The following is a 24,068-nucleotide window of genomic DNA, read 5'->3' on the forward strand; positions in this document are numbered from 1 at the left end:
GGCGGCCGCGGGACCGGCCACGTGCTGCACTCGGCACGGTTCCGCGGCGCGCCGGCTGCTCCGGCTGTCCCGCTCTGGCGCGCCGACTGCTCCGGCTCCGGCTGTCCCGCGCTGGCGCGCCGGCTGCTCCGGCTGTCCCGCGCTGGCGCGCCGACTGCTCCGGCTGTCCAGCGCTGGCGTGCCGACTGCTCCGGCTGTCGCGCGCTGGCGCGCCGACTGCTCCGGCTGTCCCGCGCTGGCGCGCCGTCGCCGTCGCCGCGGACCGTGTTCCGGCCTGTTGTGTTTGCCCACAGCAGCAGGGGTGAGACTGGATTTCGGAGCTTCCCCGCCCTCTTCGGAACCGCTGCTGAACACAGGCACGAGATTGGGATAGAGCTGCAGGCCTACTCGTGTGCCTCGGTGACATGCTGTTGCCTGCCCAAGCGCCAGCGCATGCAGGCCAGGAGGCGGTCTGCAGCGCAACGGGCGAGGTGGGTGTGATAACCTCCAACAGCGAATAAGGTGGCTTTCATGGCCTTTAACAGCGAACAAGGTGGCTGTTGTGACCTCCTGCAGCGAACAAGGCAGCTGTGGTGACCTCCTACAGCGAACAAGGCAGCTGTTGTGACCAACGGCGAGCGTGCCAGGGTAGCTGTGATCACCCCAACAGCGAACGCGCCAACTCGACTGTGGTGAGCTCCAGCAGCGAACACGGCGGCTGTGTGACCTCGAGCAGCTAACGTGCCAAGGTGGCTGTGATGACCACCAGCAGCTACCGTCCTTGGGAGCGTCAAGCGAGCCGCTGAGGGGCTTCCCGGCGGAGGCATGGGGTCAATACGGCTCTGGGCGGGCCGCCAGGCAATCCGAGCCGGCCGCACGAGCAGCCCCGGCAGTGACAAGATCAGGGGCGTCGCCAGGACCGGACGCGGGGAGGGGCCAACCCGCGTTCAGCGCACTACGACTCGTGCGCTGTGTGGACGGTGAATCGTTACCTTGGGAGATATACCGGCTGCCGCGAGGACCTGGCAAGCGAAAGGCTCTAAAAAGAATGATGGCCTGCGCCCCCCCCCCCTCCCCAACGCCCTCAGCGCCGCTCCTGTGCGGGACTGAAATGCCGGGCGGGCAGAAACGCAGACGCAGAGCTCGGTCGACTGACGTCCGTGTGGAAGCAGCGAGGCCTGGTGATTCTGAGACATGATGGCGGCACGCAGTCGGGTGAACCAAGCGTCGCTGACCACTCAAATAGAATAGAGCGCCGCTGTGGCCGACTGCTGCATTCGGCCCAGCGGATGCTCAGGCCGGTCAAGCTTGGTCAGCCGGCCAATCTGTCATAATGAACGAGACGGTCCAAGAATGGAGGGCAATTGCCTGAAAACGAGGGCCTTAATACGACACAATGGCTGAGTCGGACGAGATAATGAGAATCTGCCAGAGTGCGCAGCATCTCAATAAGCCGGCGTCATAGCCCTAATTCGAATTTGAATTACGTGTTCGGAGCAGCTCTGTTTAACATTCACGGGCGGCTGCGAGCGTCACGCACGTTTCCGGAACGCACCATTAACCGGAACGAGATTGCAAAAACTTAATTAATGTCGTTAGGAGGTCATCCGTTCCGAGAGATAATGCAATCAATAGCGACGGAAAGGCAATGGGGCTGCCGCGCTAAAACAAGGCTGCTTCCAATTTAGACGCACTTTTCTTGTCGACCAAGTGCTCGCGAAAATTTAGTCGCGGGCGCTCTGGATGCGGTCCGGAGAAAATTGGTAAAAGGGTGTCCAACTCAGCCGCGAAAGCAAGGCATTCGTCTGGAAAATCGCAAAGGTTATGGCAACGTTTCAGGAATGTTTGCGCAGCGTGGTGGTTGGTGATTTAGGAGTCAGCTAAACAACATTTTCTATCAAGCACTGGTACGAAATAGAAGAAAACTCGACCTTTGGAGACATTCTGGTCACGAGTGTCAGAGCGTGTTTGATGGCGTGTTTTATAATAGTGTTTGCTTAATCATGTCGTTCAATCATTACTTCCTGGAATATTTAAGGCAGCTTATTTGCAGCGTAGGACTCAAATGCCCCGAAAAGCGGCAGCTCAATGCCTTTCTTGCTGATATCAAACATTGCCTATAGCCTCTGGTTTTCAATCAACGAATCTCTTTTTCAATGACAGATTGGCAACAAGTTAGCACGCGGCAGTCAAATTCTTGGTTGCTCTGAAAACTTTCGATCGAGACAAACCACACGTCTTGTCCTGGGGATGGGTTATTTTATAAAAATGCCGCGCACGAATAAGCACTTGTGCACATACGCAATTTATTCTATTAAACGGTATAAATTGATTGCGGACCGGGGCTGCGCACAAGACGAATGTTACGCCGCTAAATCGCTAGCAGCCAATCATGTCAGCTGCTGCTAAGCCTATGGGGCAGGTCGGCTGGTGCTAAGCCTATGGGGCAGGTCAGCTGCTGTTAAGCCTATGAGGCAGGTTAGCTGCTGTTAAGCCTATGAGGCAGATCAGCTGCTGCTAAGCCTATGGGGTAGGTCAGCTGCTGCTAAGCCTAAGCCTGAGGCAGGTTTGCTGGCGCCACACCACGCACAGGTGTCGGATCTGAGCCAAAGGACTCCAAGCCTTGCTCTCGCCACCCTGATCCAGAAAAAGACTTGGTTTCGGAGGCCCACGACCCACAATTCTCGACTTGTTTGCGGCGAAACGAAATACGTCGACCTGTATTACGTAAGCTTAAAACTTGACTTTTGCAGTTTGTTGTGTACAACATAATTTAGTCTCTTGACATGGGACACCCAAGAAAGGACCAGAGAACCAAACTTTTCCAATTACCTCGAACGCGCATTTTAAAATTTTACCTAGGTCAGCACACTTGCCTGATCTCGACCCTCTACATTTGCGTCTATGGGGTTGCCTCAAGAGTGCTGTGTACGCGAAAAGTGTGCAGTTGTCAGGCCAGCACGAGCAAACATTCAGGACCGCCATACATGGGATACAATCATTCACATCTGTTCACGTGGCCAGGCCAAAAGGCGTGGTGCTATGTGTATTAAGCGGAAAGGGCGGTATTTGGAGCTCGTGCTCTCGTGAGCACCGATGTTGGCTGATGGTTTTATTATGGCATGTGAAAGATGTGCATGTTTCACGCTCTAGACTGATATGCAACGTGTAATTTGATTTAGAATTGAGGGAACTATGGTTAAAACAAACGTGTTGAATTTCCCGGGCTTCCGGAATTTCATCACTCATTAACTATATAAGCACTGCGCAAAACGCTCAGCAATGTTTGGAATGTAATTTTAGAGCATTGCTTTGTCACTATCTATGTCCAGGACAAAGAGCTTTGGGGACGGCAGACAGGCCACTGCTGGTCGGCAGCGTACCCGGGCCCTGACCGAACTGCTGGTCGGCAGCGTATCCGGGCCCTGACCGGACAGGCCACTGCTGGTCGGCGGCGTACCCGGGCCCTGACCGGACGGGCCACTGCTGGTCGGCAGCGTATCCGGACCCTGACCGGACAGGCGTGGACATGGCCGATACTTTGAGCGCCATTGATCACACGTGGGTTCGAGTTCAGCCGCACACGAGCACCGCGCGTGTGGTGTGCCGTCGCCTACGGAGCGAGTCAGCCCCGCCGGGTGTTTGCTGCCAGCTGTCACCAGTGTGGACCATTGGCGGACTGTGTCAAACAGGCAATACACGCGACGCGGCAGGAAGCGAGGGAAGACGTCAACAGAAGCGGTTCAGTCCGTGTTTGCAAATGCAACGACGGGAAAAGGCTGGTATAAAAAAGAAGCCGCATCAGGAACGAGCGAGCCTGGAAATTAGTGTAAGTTGTGTCTAGGTGTTTCATGATGGCGTACATCTGTTGCTGATGGGATACGTCTGTCTCTGCAGTACGAAAAATTACAATTCGGTAACATTTAGAAGTCTGTCTCGAAAACATGCTCGCGAAGAATTGACATTTTTTGTTTTTCAAGGTTTCTTGTCCCTTTCCGCCCATGCATACCTTCAACCCCAGTTATGTACACAACTTACAGCAAATCCGCCAAAAACCTGCTGCAAAATGCTTTATTTTTGAAGTGTTTGGCCTCTTAACTACCCTCCAGCGATTTTTGTAAGCATTGGTCCGTGCGCTATCCACACCATCAGCTGCACATAGCATGTTGGAACGACGAAACCCATCCCATACGAGTTCACGTCCGCTGAGAGCCGGCACAGCGAAGGTGTTGACATGCAACGCGCATCTCTGGACGACGCCAAGTCGGGTCACGTGCAGGGTAAGTAACGATCGGATGCCTCCCCCCCCCCCCTCCCCCGACAATCGCCCGCGCCAACGCCGGAGCACGGCGCAGGGGTGACGTCACGTGCAGGGCGTTACGTGTCACCTTGGCGACCGCGTCACGCTCCAGTCGAGTCCATGGCGTCACACGGGCGGCCGACAATGCAATCGGGGTGGACAGCAATGTAGGCCTCCGAGCCTGGACCAAAAAATTGTATACCACTTAGCTACGATCGTCTGCCGACGCATGCTCAAAGGAATTCCCCTGCACATGCCGCGGATTAGCAAACAACACTGGAGAGCTGCCGGGAATCGGATCCTATTTGTCACTGGTTCTTTCTAATCGGCTGCCTTATCGACAGCAGGTCCTCTCGGGGACTGTGCACATTTACCAGTTTCATACCGTACACGGCTGACTATAGTCTTATGCTCGAAGAAATGCAATGAATAGGCTGCAAAGATCACCATATTTCGGCAGATATGTGCATTATATTTCCTCAGATGAGTTTTAAAATCAAATTTGCATGAGAGGTGAATTTCAATGCTCACCTGAATAGGATATGTTTGTCGAAACATAGTGATCTTACAGCTTTTGCATTGTATTTCTCTCAAATTGAGACTCCAGTCAACAGCGTCCGGTATAATAATGATAGGCTATGCTGGTCATAGTTTACCAGGTAACGTGAAATTCCAGGCTTCAGTGCAAAAGCAGAGCTGCATCAAGTGTGATATTAGATTACCGGTTGAATGATAGCCTAACGGAGACACAAAATCCGAAATGATAAAAACATGCATATCCTAATTTGAGATGCATTCGCTACATGCATTTTGATCTCTCTTTGATCTCCTATCCCTCAAATCACTTTACATTTAAGGGCTCGGTCCCACTTTGACGAATGACTGCAGAATCCGATGTAAATTCTGTAGTCGTCAGCTGTTGCGAGCTAGAGGTGTCACTAGCGACGCCACCACGCGGGCCCGCAAACCGCGGGAAGAAATGCCGCAAAAAGTGACACCCATCTTGTCCGTAGCACCTGACACCCACAGAAAGTGAGGCGGACTGTGCAGACTTCAGTTAGTGCAGATTTTGTAGACGTACAACTGTTGGGCTCCTTTTACCCGCGCTCTTTGGACCTGTGGGCCTTAATGTGTCACCTCTTGTCAGCAATAGCAGACGACTGCTTAATCTACAGCGGATTCCGCAGCCAGTTTACAAGGAGTGAACAGGCCGTAAAATGTATCAAGCACGGGAAACTGATCGCTCTGCTGATTTGTGGCGGACAGGTTTTGTGGGGGGGGGGGGGGAGGGAGGGGTGGCAGGTCACTCTAATATATTGCTGGTAGGATGTCTGCCGTCCTGAAGAAAGCACCACGAAGACTTACAACACAACTAGGTTTATCTGAAATATTGCGTGATAGGGAACAGTCATGCAGTTGATCGACAACTCTGAATATCCAGCTATTTTCTCTAGCACTTAGGCTATAATGCTAGCAGCAAGTTGAGCCCAGTATTCCTGTATCGTTAGGAGTGGAGTACATCCTTTTGACCACCAGCAGATGATCCATCGGAAAGGTATTGACAAGGACTGGAGTACCTGCCTCCAAGCATGCTTAAATGATTATTTCCAGTGTGCAAGTCCTCAGCACGACTTTCAAATTACTTCGGAAATTATTTCGGAATTAGCACGACCTCGCTTCACCGTACATGGTAAATGCTTATAATTTTACCATAATAAAGTTCCACAACTAAGAGCTGTAGCAATTCGACACGGCTATTTATTGTTTTACTTTAGTTTTTCAAGACTAACACTGATAAATCTTGCTTGTCATTCCTGGACATATACTTGTACATGACCTCTACGTACTGTTTCACCTAAAGCAAGAACGTATCAGAAATATACCAATATCTCTTGCTTTAGTACCTGTTTTTAAAGCAACAATTGTTGAAGTTTTTTATTTCATTTATTTGACGACCGAGAAGTAGGGCTCATATCAAGAAAACTTCATGTTCTCAGAAGGGCTGAAATACAGTTTTCATGGTCAAAGATATCAAACTCTTTCAGTACAGGACGACCTCCTCATGGCTCTTCAGAAAGCGTTTAAAAATGATGTTAACACCCGGACCTCGAAAGTAAGGACATATTTGAACAGGGCTACGCTGGAAAACATCGCTTGACTAGATTTCATTAAGTTATTCATTTACTTCATTTACTTATATACTTCATTTGCATTTTTGCATTTATTCATATGATCCCCTTTATGTCCTACATAATATGCATACCCATGCCTTTTGTGAAGACAAATTGGGGCACCCCTAGTCCTAAGGTGGTTTGTAGTTGAAACCATCAAGTGTCATGTTCACAAAGAAGCAATGTTACGTATGCTGAAAAGCGAACAGCCTTACAAATTCATAAGTGTCACGGACCGAACATAACTAAACATTGCCGAACCGCAAACAGGCAGTTCAATAATAACCTCCTCCATTGCATCCACAGAAGTGCCAGCAGTGCTTGAACGATGACTGACTTCGCTTGATTGCTTACTGTAGCGAGGCTTCGGATCTTGCTGAGAAGACATTTCCAAAGCTGGATTCACTTCATACTCGAAATCAATTTCCCGTGAGTGTTGCAGCAATGTCATCAAATCCCAGGAGCCGCAGTGCTTCAAGCCTGAGAGCAAGTAAAACGCGATCCGGTGCGCCACAAATAACTTCACGCTAAACGCTCTGTCCGTGAACAGCTGATTACACGTTGATACTGACTAGCAAATATGACCTCGTTTATAAGCCTCGTAAACGTCATTGTTGGAAGGCACCGAGACACAAACACCAGAATCTTTTGCAGTTCGGAGTGCAAGTAGTTTAGGCGTCTTAGCGTGCTGGTGCGATGACAACGTGTTTTAACTTCAACCAGGTTAAGGAATACTCCCGTTTAACCTGATCTAAACATGACTCCTGGGTTATTCATTATTGCCTTGCGCCGCTCGCCCATAATTACGTCATAACAGCCGAATTCACATGAATGTGGCTGAAAGAACTGATTTTACATGAATGTATATGCATTAAATATATCATAAAGCTGGGTCAGATTACAGTTAGGTGCGTTTAGCTTTTATCCTTTACGTATCAATCGTGCCAGCCTTACTTAAGCTTAACTGTCAGCCTTACTTACAAAATGCTGTCATTTTTCATGCCAAGGGGTTTTCACGCAGTCGTTTCACGTGGACAATGCAAAAGAAAAAAAAACTACATCAATGCTTTGCATCGATTTGTCTAAATTTCGTACACAGTCTTGTCTATGCCGAGGCCGACCTACGTGCGCCGCAATTGTCCTTCGATGCTGTGGCATGGTGCGCCATTGTCTTGGTGGCTAAACGAACCGCGGGTGACGCCACAAGACTTGGCATGCGTTCAGCGGACATTGATTTTTCTAGTGGCATAGTCCGCAGAATTCTCAGTTCCAGACGACTGGTTTGGTGGTGAGGTGTTTTGGATTTGGCGGGCATTGGCATGCGCTTCAACTCCAATGCATGGCCCTTCTTTCCACTCAATTTAAGCAGGATCTGTCAGGTGACGTTTGTTGTTTGAGCATGACCTGAGCACATGAACCTAACAGCTTTGCCAGGCATTGTGTTCACGTGATATGTATGATAATTTATGAACGGTATTTAACCTCACCTACCACTACTTCTTGATGAGCTCGGAATGGCCTTTGCCTTTTGCGAACGGTGGAGATTTCAGCCACTAAGAATGCAATTTGCAAAGCTTTATTAAGGGCAGTGGTGGTACAGTGCTTAAGTCATACTGTTGTTGATGTGACGTCATGCTATTGGTGAAGTCATTAACGTGCCATGACGGAGTTATTCATGAAATAGCGTGCCTGATTCTGGAAAATCTAAACATCACGTGTGTTCCTTCTTTATCAGCTATCTTGAAAAACTTCTCTTTTCATGGGCAGTCATTGCATATAACTGATAAATGATTGATTGTGCATCTGAGTTACAAAGACACAATTTGGAATAATTTATGTTTTAAAGGCCCGCCATTGCCTGCTACTTCGTCAGAAATACCCACCAAACGCTGTGTGAGCTCAAAAGTGGTGGGCCTACCTAGCATAGATGTGCGAAGACTCAACTCTCTTAGAACGGGATATTTTTACCTTCGCCCTGCGAGCCTCAGAAGCCCTTCCCCTCCCTCCACCCCCCCGCCCCCGATCTAAAAACTCAGAAAGTCAGAGCTACCGGGAAAATGGCTTTGGAAAACTATCGTCATGCTGGACCAGGCCGGTAAAAAAAGAACGACGATGGAAGCGATCTTTGACGTGTCGTCTGTGCTGGTTCTCAGTTATATATGCCTTAGATATTCGCAAATCTTCTAGCCTGTTAGAGCATTTGAGACGTACGCTCGAGTTCAGAAGGTCGCGTGTGTACATAGTGGCAATTAGCTGAGCCGAGACGAGTCCGGAGTCGCACAGCTGCCCGGCCATTCTGCTTTGCCGGAGCCGGGCGACTGGCACGTAGTTCTGCTCTGGCGCCGCCGCGGGCGCCAGCTGGCGCGCAGCTCTGCTCTGGCGCCCCCGCGGGCGCCAGCTGGCACGTGACCAGCCTTCGAGATGGCGAACACAACGGTGCCGAGAGGGAGTTCGACACTTTAGAACACGGCTGCTTGCATTACGAGAAAACAACATTTTGCCCCTGGCGTGCTTCCTCTCACTACATTATATACGGATGTTTGCAATGCAATACCGCCGTAAAATATCACCCCTTCATCAGGAATGCGGCCTTAACCTAGCACATCACACTGAATAAAACTGCGGTCCTATAAATGACTAATACGTGCGTCTATTCCTGATTATCACGTAGGAAAAGAAAATGCAAGACAACAGAACTCACGAAATCAATCCAACCCTATAGCAGGTGACAGGACAATACCTTAAGCGATGCAGGCTTTAAATAGTGCCAAGTTCATGACATTAAGTGGTAAAGGTGTGAACTACGGACTAACAGTGCACCGCATATGTCATTCGGAGATCTTAAGTGCACTACACTACCGCAAAACTTCAATAAAGAGGAGTTCTTACTGGTGACGGCGCTCATGGGATTCAGCATTCCGAACATGTTGCTTTTTGTGGATGGGTGTTGGCCGGAAGAAAGTAGCAGCCAAGTCAGTCCAGGCGGTCAAGAGATGGCTCCACGTGCAAACGTTTTGTAGACCAGGGGTTCGGAGAGCGACAGACGATGAAAGGACAGTGACGCGAGAGCGCTTTGTAGAGAAAGAACAGATAGAAAGTTCGGGCGCGTCACTGCATCCTTCTCAACACTGCAACAGAAGAGAACTGCGTCAGCCACGCATCGAGCCCGGCCGGAGAACGGGCTCAGCTTGTTTCATCACACGTACAAAGAACGCAACTTCCACACCATCGCGTTTGGAGAACTCGTGCCAAAAATCAAGGACCTGACGCCTGACAATCTGATCAGCTCCCAAGTCACTTTATCCAATGAACTTTTTCACCACTTTTCTGCATATCATAAGTGTATAGACGCATTTATACGCACACAGACAAACACGCGCACGGTCCCACTCCGCCTCCCCTCTCCCACACCTTTTTCAGCATCAAAATAACACGCACACAGACAGTATGCAACACGCACACACACGACAATGCGCACCGATTCCTTGCATTGCTACATATCAACTGGCCAGTCAGTGTGGCCTGCATATCCGCCCAGAGAGTTTGCGAACATTTCTTATCTAATCCGGCGCACCGCTTCCCTACCGATGTTATGTCCTACATCGATCTGGGCTGGCATTAGGCCACTGAGCGACCTAAACGAAATAGTTGTGAGGCGACGGAGCTCAGTAACCACGTGGGCCACATCCCACGTAACATTCCAGGAGCGGCTACCCGAGACGCAGAAGTGGTCGGTTGCCACGATATCCGCAGGCGCACAGTGCATCAGCGTGGTGCAGTATCCAGCGCGATACACGATACATACATCCATACATACAGGGATGCGCGCACAAACATGCCACCAACTGGGTTAAGCATCTCCGTCTGGTTTATGGCAGCTTATTGCACACTTTTCTCCAATGACAAGGACACAAATTCTCAACTTTAAGATCGTCTGGCAAGCCACATTTGCTGATAAAATTTGAAAAAGAATAATAACGCCTAAGCGGATTGGCACGGACTCGTTTGATTCATTTTTCTGGTAAGGTGGACCGGGCCACATTGGTTTGAGAAATCTGGGAAAGGCGTACTGGCGGGCGGGTTGGGTCTGGACTAGCCGGACTGGACTGGATCCGATCCTGGAAATTCAATTCGTTAAGTGCTCTATTGCGTAATCAGCTATGAACTTACGAATAGATATCAATTCAAGGGCTCTTGAACGGCAAATGCTTTCTGAGCTTCTCGAAGAGTGGCAGGGCTGTTTCTGACTGGGTAGTGGTGTGGTTTCTTTTTCAGTTTGGGGGATGAGGAGGCTCCACCCCCCTAATTTTGGAATGCAAGTGGGCCATATTCGAGGAGAAACCCATGTTTGGCGTTTTTGAGGGTAGGTTTTGGCATTTTCCCTCCTTAGCATTCCCCCAACATACTTTGAGACACTGCTTTCCTGTTAGCGGGTTTGTCAAAAGAACACTTTCAGACCTCTAGATTACGCAGGCTTAAACATTGGCCCTCTCAAGATCGATGGTGAATCAAAATATGCTGCCACATGCTATATGCGTGTTAAAATGAGCAGAGAGCACACATTTCGGAGAGAATTAGATGAGACACCACTCAAAAGAGCCATTAGCGCACTGAAATGAGACTTAAGGGCGATCATACAACAGTCGACCAGAGAAGTAATGTTAAAATAAGGCCGGCTAAGAGCACAATTCATTACATTACGAAGGCTCTTGTTCGGCAATGCATTTTAGTAGCATGTAATACAATGTCCGTCTCATATCTATTTCAAGTCTTAAATACCCCTGACACCTAACGGCAATGCCAGTTTGATGTTAATTTCAGACCCCATGTTCCACTGCGGACCTGTCAAAAGCCTGTACAGCTACTCTGCAAAAGCCAGGTGTTATCAGCACGTGGGGGGGGGGGGGGGTCGACGAGTCGGCGCCGGACTTCGACCCCTCCTCGCGGCCGCACGTGACTCGCTTTGTCCATTCGCGCGGAATGCCAGGCTCAAATTTATTTGTTTCCTTGTTCTAGCAAAGGTCTGACAATTAGTTAGGTGTTTGTAATGATCATAAGTGCAGCCTTAGAGCCGATGTTGATTACTACTGCAGACAGGTGAAGATCAACGTCCACCTAGTGAGAACGTACGAACGTACACACCGGGCTGTGTCTATCAAGATCCGTTTGATGGACAGCGTCTAGCTTAAGTGCCGTCCCTGTGACATGTAAGCGCAATGTATGGGGTGTATGAAACTATAGGCGTAAAATGTATGGCGCAAAACCAGACGCATCGGAGCAGGTACAAACTTATCACACATCAGCGAACGCCGCGGCTGCTATGTTCGTTGTTCTGCCAATCCCTCGTTTCAGGTGACTGAAATATACTTGTCACGGATGCTGCTCATTCCCGCTTTTTCCGGTGACTTTTCCCCCGCTGAATTAGTCCGAACGTTTTAATGGATGGATTTGTGAAATCAGAGCCCACGCTAAGCGGAGCTTTATGCGTGAGCTCTCACCCACATTATCGGATCGTGCATTTCCAGGTCAACAGCGGGACTTGGTCGCGGAAATACAACGTACTACAATGCTCGGCACCGCCAGTCCTTCAAGCTAACATCATCTGACCTTAAGTGTGGCCGCTGCCACCTGCCGCAGGCTATTCCAGTCAAGGGCAAGTAGCGAGGGCATAAAGCGTGTCGAATCCCCCCCCCCCCCCGCGTGAGGGTAGATCGGAAGGCAGGCGCTCTAGCCGACTGAGCAATCGGGACGGATAAACGCAATATTTGGTCTGGTATCTTCTTCCATTGTTATTTTTCAGCAGTGTCGCGTTTCCGTCCAAGGCGAGAGCCCCGTGACGCCAATCTGTGGTGAATTCCAGCGGACCAGGCTTACCATTCTCGACAGGCGAAGTAGATCAGCATAGTATGGACTGGTAGATGCTCGTTTTGCCTGGCATACCGAGCAAGGGTCTGTGTGCCTCAAAGTTTGTTTATAGCGGAGACGAGCATTTAAAAATCAAAACCTCAAAGCACGCCGGATGACGGCGATCCTCGCGCGCCGCCGCGGGCGCCCTTAAGGACAAGCGCAGTGCGGGACAGTCTAGCCGCGCGCTGACAGGCGGCTGCGGTCGGCACTACCGTCGTCGCAGTTACCGTCGGGCCCCCTCGACGCGATGAGCGCGCCACCGAGTCGGGCCGGCATGTTTGGTCGATATTGAGTCGCGGCTAATGCTGATATTTAGACCTAATATCCCCCGAAAGGTCGAAAGGGGTAAGCCGATTGCAAGCCGATAGCGCGTCCATGGATCAGAGCGTGGGGCCGCCGGGTTCGGAGTGGCGCCGGCCGGGCGGCAGCGGCGGCGGGGGAGGGGCTGTCCGGCTGTGTTCCGGCTGAGCGGCGCTGACCGTATCGGGCCGCGGCAGCCGCCTCGGCTGGCGCCGGCCCAGCGCACCGCACAAGAAATCACTGGGGCCTGTGAGTGCTGGAAGCGATACAAGTGGCGTGGTGGACAGGTTAGGCGCCTCCACATGTTGGTCTTTGTAGCAAAGTGCGCTAAGTTTCTGAACAGAAATTGAAAACACGGTCGTGGTGGTGAAAAATAGAGCTTTAACAGGGGTTGACGTATTGAGAAAACATACACGCGGTGCTTGACAGGCAGCATTGGCCAGCTTTTAAACAAACTTTAAAGTATATTTTCAGTCATTTTACGGCCAGCGTGTCATGCCATGTTAGCGTTTCGTCACGTGAATTCATGACAACATGGTCTTCCTCATCAGGTCAAGCAAAATAACCTTCGATGGGCTTGGTATACTGCAAATAAATTTCCGCTCACGCAGAAATATGTTCCCCTGCTCCAAGCGAAGCAGATTTTACTGGTCCGTTCAACACCAGACGTTTGGCATTTCCAAGGTGCTGGCGGAATGCCAAGCTCCAAACTGGTGATCAAAGCCATTTAGCCATACGGAATTCCAGGAGATCCAGGATTATATAAACCCAGCTCTGGTAAGTGCAAGCAACATGACGGAAAGGCGCGGGTACATCAACTCTGTCACAACAAAAGCCTTTCCTGCGCGCGGGCGTGAGCACCAGCGTGGTAGGGCTCATGCCTTCCAGACATTGTGGGCTGCTCCCTTTGCCATCCCTCTGCGGCCTTTTGTCTAGAGAGGGTTCCACACTGTTTTTAAACATACATTGCGGTGATTTACGACACACAAGAAAGCTGGTCTTGGTTTTGGTGGATGTAATTAACTGTCACCATTAGTCAAGGGACCGTCCAAGAGCGTTATCACACGGGTGATAGCACGACTAACGTTGCAGACTGGATGCCATCCAGCTCGCCTGACAGAGGCGTCTGGGCAGCCTTGTTGCCAACAGCCAGCCTTGTAGATCGCTCCGCGGCTCCGGCTGTGTAACAAGAGCTGCACTGATAAGCTGACGCTCGCCAGCAACAGCCGCCAACGGACAACGAACGTGCCGCGGTACCAGCCACCGACGGACGACGAATGTGGCGCGCTACCAGCCACCGACGGACGACGAATGTGGCGCGCTACCAGCCACCAACGGACGACGAATGTGGCGCGACACCAGCCACCAACGGACGACGAACGTGGCACGCCACCAGCCACCAACGGACGACGAATGTGGCGCGCCACCAGCCACCAACGGACGACGAATGTGGCGCGCTACCAGCCACCAACGGACGACGAATGTGGCGCGCTACCAGCCACCAACGGGCAACGAATGTGGCGCGCTACCAGCCACCGACGGACGACGGACGTGGCACGCTACCAGCCACCAACGGACGACGAACGTGGCGCGCTACCAGTCACCAACGGACGACGAATGTGGCGCGCTACCAGCCACCAACGGACGACGAATGTGGCGCGCTACCAGCCACCAACGGGCAACGGACGTGGCGCGCTACCAGCCACCGACGGATGACAAATGTACCGCGCTACCAGCCACCGACGGACGACGAACGTGGCGCGCTACCAGCCACCAACGGACGACGAACGTGGCACGCTACCAGCCACCAACGGACGACGAACGTGGCACGCTACCAGCCACCAACGGACGACGAACGTGGCACGCTACCAGCCACCAACGGGCAACGAACGTGGCACGCTCCCGGCGCGGCGCACACACGCCCGTCGCTCGTCTCTTTGGTTAGGAAGCTCGGTATGGACGCTCCCTTGGAATGCTCGGTGAGGACCTGCTCAGCTGGCGGTCGTCAGAGGAGTGGCTGTGTTGAATGGCTGCTCTGGAGAGAGCGTCAGGTCACGGGGTCGTAGACGTGACCCGCTGTAGACGCCTGCACCCCGGTCAGTGCGTCGCGCCATGCCCACCGATGATGCCGACTAAGGTGTCACCAGTGCAGCAGTAGGCGATTGCTGTAACCCACAGGAAACACAAAAGAAAGGAAAAGTATTAAATCATACATTTCCTGTGTCTTTAAAAAATGCGCCCATGGTAAGATCTATGTGTTCTTATTGTAGTGCATATCTGAGGAGCGATCGCATACAGTCGACGAGCTGCGCGCAGCTGAATGGACCAATCCACGGTGTGCCTCGACGCTGTTAACTGACGTGACCGGGAGCTGGAGGAGGGCGCCACGCCAGAGACAATGTCTCATATGGGAGTGGCTACAGACCAGTGAACGGAGCGGCGTGGGTCCTACCGTGATTCTGGAAGCCCCACGGTGGCCTCAGTCGTGGCGACAGCCGGGTGGTGCGACAGTGAGCAGCCCCGGCCCTGGTCAGCCATCGGCGGCAGGTGGCAGCCAATATCGCGAGCCGTCGCTGACGTCACTCGAGCGACAATTACGCCGCGCCGCTATCGCCGCCCCCTGGCCGTGTGCAGCGCCATGCGGTCGGAGCACGGGACCGCCGGGTCAGGCGCGGCGGTCAGGTCAGGGGTCAGCCGAGCCAGCCGCGGCGGTCAGCACGCAGGCCAGAGGAGGGCAAGACACTCCGCACGGCCCTGGTGACGGCCCAGCACCAGAGCGAAACAAACAGATCCGCCGGGTCTGGAGGGACAGCGGAATATTTTCGACGCATGCGTTTAATCTGTGTGATGAGGTGGCTGCTCGCGTGATTTAACAAGGATCTGTGGGATGAGCGCAAAAACACGCCTCGGATGCCAATGTCCAGCGGTGCGGCGGCGCGTAAACAGCGCCGGCCGCCGCACCCTCGGAGGCCGTCCACCGAGCGCCGCGCCTGTGCACGGCACCTCGTTCGGGTTCGACCTCTCCACCGGCGAATCGGGCGGCGTCCCGCGCGCCGCCGCTCTAATACTAAGCACGGCAGCGCTGACGTCATTTTCCAACGGACTCTGGCAACGGGGCAGATAATAATCGTAAAACGCAGCGACTAAATTCGCAGTTGTGCCGCTTGCCGGGAGGCCGGCCGTCGGCTGCAGGGTCCGGCGTTGGCGGCGCCTGCCCACCGCCACGATAGATTCGGCCGCTCCATGGGGGCGCTATGCATAACAATGTTCGATCGGTGCTGGGAGCGTCAGGCGCGGCGGATTTGACGGCCGGAGGCAGCTGGGCGAGCGCTTTAGCTGCGCCACATACGCCGCCGCTGAAATCGAGTGCGCCGTGAGAGGGAGCCGAGCGGTCCCGCGCCGCAGCGAAACCAGGCCGCTGGACCGTCTCGAGGAGGATGAGGCGGAATTGTGGCAGCGGAGAGTGTGCGGATCATCAGCGGCCTCCCCACGGGCTGCATGTGGAAGCTCGCAGCGTCTGTCAGTGGACGGACGCCGCGGGCCACCTCAGACAGTTCAGACGGTTGACGCCCGGCGTACAGCATTGCGTGGAACGAATGGACTCGGGAGACTTATGCGCGTCGCCGGCAGGTTTGGAACAGCCGGAGTCGGCTGTAGAGGAGAGAACGGCCGCGATGCCGGCGGCAGGTCAGCACTGGCTGCATTATCCTGTGACAAGGCCGCCCGCCGCCTGGCACACCACATCAATTCGGCCTGAGAAGCACAGACCAGCCAACCTCGCCAGACGTGAGGCTGAGTGGAACCACACGGCAACACGCTGGCAGAGTTCCGGAAAAAACAGACGGATGATGGTGGAGGCGCGCCACAACTGCAGGCCACCACAGGTCCAGATAACCACCGCTTCAAACGAGTAGCAGTGAAGCCAACCAGAGCGGGTCACATTCATCCGAGCATGCAGACAGCAGGGAATATCCAAATGATTCCAGTCAAAACGGCAGCGTCATGACAATACTTGGGAACTCAAAGGCTGATTTTTAGAAACGTAGAACTTCTGCTGTTGGACCTTTCTGGCTAGGTTTCTGATGCCCATAAAAGATGAGTCATTCTTAAAACTGTGTATTATGATACCACGCACTTCCATGCCACATTACACATTGGTTTTAATGCGCATGCGCACAGGCCTTGGTGCGCTGAATGTAAGGGTATATCTCACCCCGTTCTCATAACCAGGACTCTCTTCCAGCCTCGTCCTGGCTCGTCGTTTTTCATATCGTGGACTGATATTGAGGGAGCCGATGAAGATAAAACTTAGAAGAAAGCACCTGTGGGTTGGGCTCAACGGGATCTTGAAGTTAACAATGGATTTTATGTTGCTAGGTCAATAATCGACGTTATTTTGTCAGCTCAAAGTTTCCCGAAAAGCTAACTTTTCAGCTTTACAAGCTCATCCGTACGAAACTGAGCCCCTTAACACACAAGACCTAAACAGGCGAGTTCCTTGTTCAATTTTGACGAGAACCGTGCATTGTTTCACGTGTTTGACCATACATGTATGACGCTGCATGGCTTCGGTAATGTTACAATGTCGGCCCGCTGCGCATGCTCCAAGGAATCGTCGGCTGCTACCCACCGCCCGCGCATGCCACAGATCGCGATGCAGTGTTCCTAAAAAATCGGCGCTGCTCCAAAACCACAAATGCTACGGACATGTTTTAGGGTCAAAATGCGCGCAATGGATTTCTCATAGGCTAAAGACAATTTTGGGCGCGATTGCACCAAATTCCGGAGAGGAATTTCCAGAAAACCTTCGAGGAAGGTCACATCGATCTCCCCCATATCAGGGGAGGGGGGCGGGGGCGAGATCTTCGGTGCTGATGCCACCGCAGGCAATGCACCAGATTTGTGTTTAAAGCGAAATCAATCGGAGGTTGCCTCGAAAATTAACGTTGCATTGGGTTGAACTGAAACTTGCGGTATCACGGCCGGCCCAATCAACCACTGGCGCCAATGAAGACAAACCAATCACTAGCGAGCAGGCTTCTGACTGAGTGCCGGTCGATTCAGTACTCCTGTTACTTTGGCAGATTTCGAGCCGCCGCCCACACGAAAGTGCGGTTACCTGTTACGCCGGTGCGGACAGGGAGTGTAACAGCTTGATTACGGACCACGTAGTGCGGCCCTCCCCAACGACAGTAGAAGAGCCTGCCGTGCAGACTGATCCCACCCCGGCACCGGATCCCGATGTTCTAGTCTCGGATCCCATTGTTCTGGTCCCGGGGCCTGCTGTTCTGGTCCCGGGGCTCGTTGTTCTAGCCCCGGATCCCGTTGTTCTGGTCCCGGGGCTCGTTGTTCTAGCCCCGGATCCCGTTGTTCTGGTCCCGGGGCTCGTCGTTCTAGTCCCGGAGCCCGTTGTTCTGGTCCCAGATCCCATTGCTCTGGTCCCGGATCTCGTTTATTTGGTTCCGGATCCCGCTGCTCTGGTCCCGGATCCCGTTGTTCTGGTCCGTATCCCAGCTGACGTTACTCTGATGCCAGCCGGACCGCGCCTTTCAAGGCCAACTTATGCCGGTTCCAAGTATGAATTTCCTTTACTTTACAGGCGGCCTGACATCGTCAAGGTCACATCCCATCAGAGGCGTAGCTTCCTTTTCAGTTGGGCGTGAGCTTCAGCGTCCCACAACTTTGAGAAGAAGGTGGGTTAAATCCGGAGGAAACCTGCTTGTTGACGCATTTGGGGGGAAGGCTGAGTCATTTTTCACCGTCGCCTCACCCCCAGATTTTGCGAAACTACGCTCCTGCAACACATGAAGTCCGGCCTAAAATACATCAGATCTTATTTCAGCACTACCCAGGGTCGCATGGCCGGGCCGACAACCCGGAGCAGTGCCTACAGCTTCAGTCTGCAAGCATGCACAGTAAGCCTGCAACATGGCAGTCCGTATGTCCATGTCAGGTCCATCCAGCTACACCAGACCACACCAGATCAGATCCGATTAGACCCGAGTCCATGCCACCTTCTGAGTCGTCATCCGGATGCTGAGCATGCTTGGTAAAAGCCCCTTCCGACCAACCACAGTGAGCGCATTTGGCAAGGCCTACTCTCACTGGCTCATGTCAGAGCTGCTGCGCTTGAGACGGCACATGCACAGCTGTTAAGTAGAGCCTTTGGTGGGGCGATGGCCGACGGTGGCTGCCGCTGCCGGCCCGGGCAGCCGGCTAACAACTCCGGAGGCAGGTGGGGGATTAGTGACGGCTTCATGAGACGCTAATGGCGCTCCAGGCTGACGCGCTGGCTCCGTAGTGATCTTAATGAGCTTCTGGTCGGCCGACCGCTCCCCTATTTTCCTCGGCCGGCTGGTAAATTGTGCTGCATAATGACGCCTAAAGGTTCCCTGGCCTCAGCCGCACGGCCAGCATTAGCGGACTTTGGGAACAGAACGCCCCAGTGGCGGCATGTGCTCCCGCTGACGGGCGGAGCGGGGTAGGGGGAGGGGGCAAGCCAGGAGGCATTGCCTCCGAGCACAGCTGGTGAGATTTAGCGGCCTTGCGTGCTATCCCTGTCCGCAATGGCAAAACAAGTTTTATAATTACCTGAAATTCAAGCACTTCATCTCACCTTCTAGAGCACTTTATAAGAACTACGCCTGCATACAATGATTTCTGCAAAAACACACTTGAAAACTTCCGGAACAGAAACGCACTCCTTCCAATGCTCTGGAAGAGGATCTGCAGGCTCCAGTCTCCCCTCCAATGGCCTGCCGATGCGGGAGTCTCGGGGCAGAGCTGTGGCCGCCGCTGCGCCGCCCGATCAGTCCGGCGACCGGGCCGAGGCGTGTCGGCGACTCCGTGTCTGCCCGCTGTCGCCGTCCCACAGGCGCACGTCCACCGATCGCGGCCGGAGCCGTCCGAGCTGTCGCCACCGTCCGTGTCGGCGACGCCGTGTCTGCCCGCTGTCGCCGTCCCGCGGGCGCCCGTCCACCGATCGGAGTCGGAGCCGCCCGGGCTGTCGCCACCGTCCGTGTCGGCGACGCCGTGTCTGCCCGCTGTCGCCGTCCCGCGGGCGCCAGTCCACTGATCGGAGTCGGAGCCGTCCGAGCTGTCGCCACCGTGCGCGCCATCCATCACCGGACGCGGCCCGAGCGGCGGCTCGGGGTGCCTGTCGAGCGACACTTCGGACCTAGTCCAGGCCACCGGACCTAATCCGGGCACCTGGACCTACTCCGGACAACAGACGGCCGGACTTCGTTCAGACCACCGGACCTAGCCCAGACCACCGAACCCAGCCCAGACCACCGGAACTAATCCAAACACCTGGACCTAGTCGAGTCAACAGACAACCGGACCTAGTTCGGATTACCAAACCTAGCCGGGCCACTGGACCTAGCTCAAACCACCGAACCTAGCACAGCCCACCGGACCTAGTCCAGACCACCGGTTGCACCAGACCGGCGAGGTGAGGCACCGGGTCGGGCCCTCCGGCCGTCATGCCCCAACAGCAACACGTCGGTGTGGCCGGGCCGACGACGTCACGGCTGCTTCACACAGCTCGAGCGTGACGGACCGGCGGCAGCTGGCGCAATGCAACGTGTAAAACTTGACCTTCGCTTTACAGCCCATTTATGGCGCCGTGTCCGTGCCTGTTGCTCCGGTACGCGCCCTGCTAAGTCCACCTACCACCGGCAAACGTAACAGACAGGTTTTCAAGTGAAGCTGCTTGCTGACTGGGCTGTTATCCTCATGAGATAGTGCACGCCCGGCTACAGCCGTCAGGTTTGACCGCGGCTGGCCGCGAGATGGCCAGAAGCCGTTACAAGCCATCAACATGCTTTAGCTTTGTTCTGGGGCAGCCGTGCCCAAGAGCCCATCCAGCCGGCGCACAACGGTCTAATGTGACTATTTTGTCCACTTGGACACGGCCCGTTGGAGCATAAGTGGGCTCCGCCGAATCGATGCATCAAATTTAATAGTTAAAGCTCAGTTCAGTAAGGCGAAACAGATGCCTCATTCGGCGAGCACAACTGGTTTTCAGTGTCCGTGAGATCTCATCGAAACTTTCAAACGTGTAAAGGATGGCAGCGATCATAAGACGCGGGTGCGCGAAACGTTTGGTAAGGCGTGGGTTGCAGTGCAATCGGCACCTGCTTGGCAGATGACTGGGAAGATTCTCTGCCACACTTGGAAATGATGGGATGCCACACTCGGAGCGGCGCTGAATGAGTGTGACTTCACGCCTGCTCCGATCCTTTTCCGGAGGGAAATGCATGCCAGCAGAGAACAAATGCCGCCGACTACAGCAGATATTTGCCATTGATCAAATATTCAAAATAAGTGAGGGCGAAAGCTACCAGGATCACCTGTCTCCTCGAATGGAGTCGCATTTAGTCTCTCGAAGAGCCCTGAGGGCGGCATATGGGCCCATCAGTTTGGTTAGTGATGCCTAGTTCAGCTGCGCTGGTTCAATCCTGCAGAGAATGCTGGCGTCCAGAGGCCGTGATGCATGCCTCAGGTCAGGTGCTGCTCGAGAAGCCAATTCGATTATTGGGGTCACGAAAGACAAACAGCTCATTAAAGTAGACAACGTTTGAGCCAAAATATCGCTTGTCGCTCGGTGAAGGCTTTGCATTAGATTTGCGTGACTCATGAAGACCGTTGCGGCATCTCTGTTACGTCACTATTGTCAATCTATTAAGGATAACTGATGCACCGCGAGATCTTGAGTGCTGTTTAAAAACAGGCCACGAACGCCCTCCCGCAAATTTTCAGTCAGCGACAGAAGGAAAGGAGCATTGGCATCTGATCTAAATGTCGCAAATCGATGGTTGACGACGGACTGCATACAGTTAGAAAGAAAACGTTGACTTTAGTTGACGTAAGCGATCTAGTAATTGCCGACACTGTTCAATCATCTAAACGGACACGGTTGATCGGATGCACGTGAAAACGATAGCGATCCACGCGGGTCGTTGGAGCCAAGTGTTAAATGCCTCACAAGTACTTAATCCGACAGGTGTAACCGTACCACGGCTGTTGCAATAACTGAAAGGGCATTTCATCAAACGCAATTGACACTGGAACTGCAGGACCCCAGGGGTTCAACTGGTGTTCACCAGGCGCCCATATGGGATGGAAACCACCTCAGTGCAAGGCGACGCTCCGAGATCATTCAATGAATTCAGGAGCACCCACAGACCAACTGACGGGTGGGCCAGCCTTAGCCATGCTGATGAAGTAGATCTTATCAGACCAAACGGATGAAGTGGTGTAAGGGGATTGAGACGCCGAAGAGTCAGATGAGTGAATGGACGTGTGATCTAGTGTCATAACGCCGTTGTCGAAGTTGAATGGAGAATTGGTATTCACATCCCACGACATCAACAGAAAGGCGTTATGGCGTCATGCCAGCCAAACGCCTTGTTTAGTGCGGTACAAGCGGGTGATAACGAACACGAGGGTACCGCCCTACAGATGGCTTCAAAGCTTACCTGAAGAAAGCTGTACGCCCTTGTGAACCAATACAACTGGTCCCACCAATGTACATTGAATTTCCATCGTTTCTACATATTTTACTCAACAGTGAAGGCTACTTTGGGAGATTTACGAGCTTCTGCACGACTAGGATGCTTGAAAACCGTTGACAAAGGACCTGGCCTATCAATCACCTTTTGGCAGACGAGATCCATAAAGTATGATTGGTTCTCGTCATGTTTGGCTTCGGCCAAAGTGATTTCCAAAACGGAGCACTTATTCTGGGGTTATACTGATTGCAGTGAACAGGGATTGATTAGGTATGTGCAGTTTGTTGAGCCGATTTTGCTTGATTTAGACAAGTCATTTTATTCGAGAGTGACGTCAACAGAGACAACATTACTCGAGTTTCCGTGACCCCGTTGAACTGTCCCCAGATTGGCTCGAAAGTTCGGTAAACTAAATATGCGCGCTGACCAGTGTCGTGTGTCTACGACAGGGTAATATTTTCTGAAACAGATCTGAAGCCTGCTCGAGTCATTCGCATATACCATCGACCACAATATTTTCCGAGCGGCACTTTTCCCCCAATACAGACACTAGTAGAGAAGCACCACCACTGCTAATATATGGACGGCCTTCACACAGCACGGTTTGTGCGAGCTTGAAAATGGCAGCACGCAACGTCGGTATTGCTTTCTCTTCTCTTCTTCTTCAAAGATAACCGACCAGTGTTGAGTTGACATAAACATTGACATTAACCTAGACGTCAGCATTGACATTAACCTCGACGTTAACCTTGCCATTAACGTTGCCATTAACCTTGACATCAGCCTTGACATTAACCTCGACGTTAACCTTGCCATTAACCTTGCCATTAACCTTGACATTAACCTTGCGTTAACCTTGTCATTAACCTTGACATTCCCCTTTCAGCTGTCATACAACCCGCAATTAATAAGTTCTCTAGACGGCAGAAGACTTCAATAGGGCAAGTTGGTGGTTCATTCGAGGCCACCATGCTGCCACACAAAATGCTGTGACCTGACAGAAACTCTGGCCTAACAGCCATGTCAGGCATATACACAAATATAGCGCATTTCTTAAAGATCTAATCCGAACCTTTTTTAATGGATGGATTTTTGGGATCAGAGCTTACGCTAAGCAGCGTTTGTCATGTGAATCTCGACCCCCGCCATCCGATCGTGCATTTCAAGGTCAATGACAGAACCTGGTGGTGAAAGTTTAGCGTGCCACAATGCTCGATGCGACCGCTCCGGTCCTCTGACGTCACTTGACTTTTATCGTCCCATGATGGTCATCATATTTGACGATGGTCATTGCTTCCTCAAATTAAAGAAATGGTGATGGTATGACCATAACCCAAACAATTTTTCACATGATATTGGCGTAAGGTGTCGTTTATTATTATATGGGGATGAAAACGGTCCAGGCCATCCGTTAACAGAGGGGCGGAACCATGGACGACCTCTGTGCTCTTATATTCCGGCTGATCTAATTTCAAACCAACAAGCCGACAAGAAAGATAGCAGCAATGGTGTCCGGTGATGCCGCTATCCTACTCTTTTCACTTGTTTTTGCGACCCCCATCAGTGTTATTATGAGCATGCTATTTTCTGACAATCATTTCAGATAAAAGCTACCGGTATCGTCCGTGCAGAACACGAGGATCCGTTTTTGAGTTATCAAAAACGTGTAAGCACTATGCATAAACCACAACAGAAAAAAGACATCATTGTTTACCCAATGATGTGATCGCTTCCACACACACACTCCCCCAAAAACCATCCTTAAGAATGCCACGCAATTATAATCCGACTAAACGATACCCGTCATACCAATATTATTCATCATGGCATGCAATGCCTCCGCGTAAGATTTAACCCTCTCTCTGTAAACTTGACGACTCCCTGTATTGTTCCACG

The 24,068-nt window shown here is 52.5% G+C and overlaps 1 protein-coding gene across 3 annotated transcripts in view; it reads right to left on the reverse strand.

Annotated features, from left to right (window-relative positions):
- Window positions 1–24,068, reverse strand: part of cpx (synaptic transmission protein complexin) — an 84,762-nt gene that overhangs the window by 24,718 nt on the left and 35,976 nt on the right. For all 3 annotated transcript variants that reach the window (XM_037221511.1, XM_037221509.1, XM_037221510.1), the window contains one exon: window positions 9,340–9,578. In XM_037221511.1, the coding sequence (XP_037077406.1) occupies window positions 9,340–9,376 (37 nt within the window). In that variant the 5' untranslated portion in view covers window positions 9,377–9,578. The remainder of the gene's footprint in view (window positions 1–9,339; window positions 9,579–24,068) is intronic.

The sequence above is a fragment of the Pollicipes pollicipes genome, unplaced genomic scaffold (genome assembly GCF_011947565.3).
Source record: "Pollicipes pollicipes isolate AB1234 unplaced genomic scaffold, Ppol_2.1 Scaffold_4740;HRSCAF=5597_pilon_pilon_pilon, whole genome shotgun sequence".
Lineage (NCBI taxonomy): Eukaryota > Metazoa > Arthropoda > Thecostraca > Pollicipedomorpha > Pollicipedidae > Pollicipes > Pollicipes pollicipes.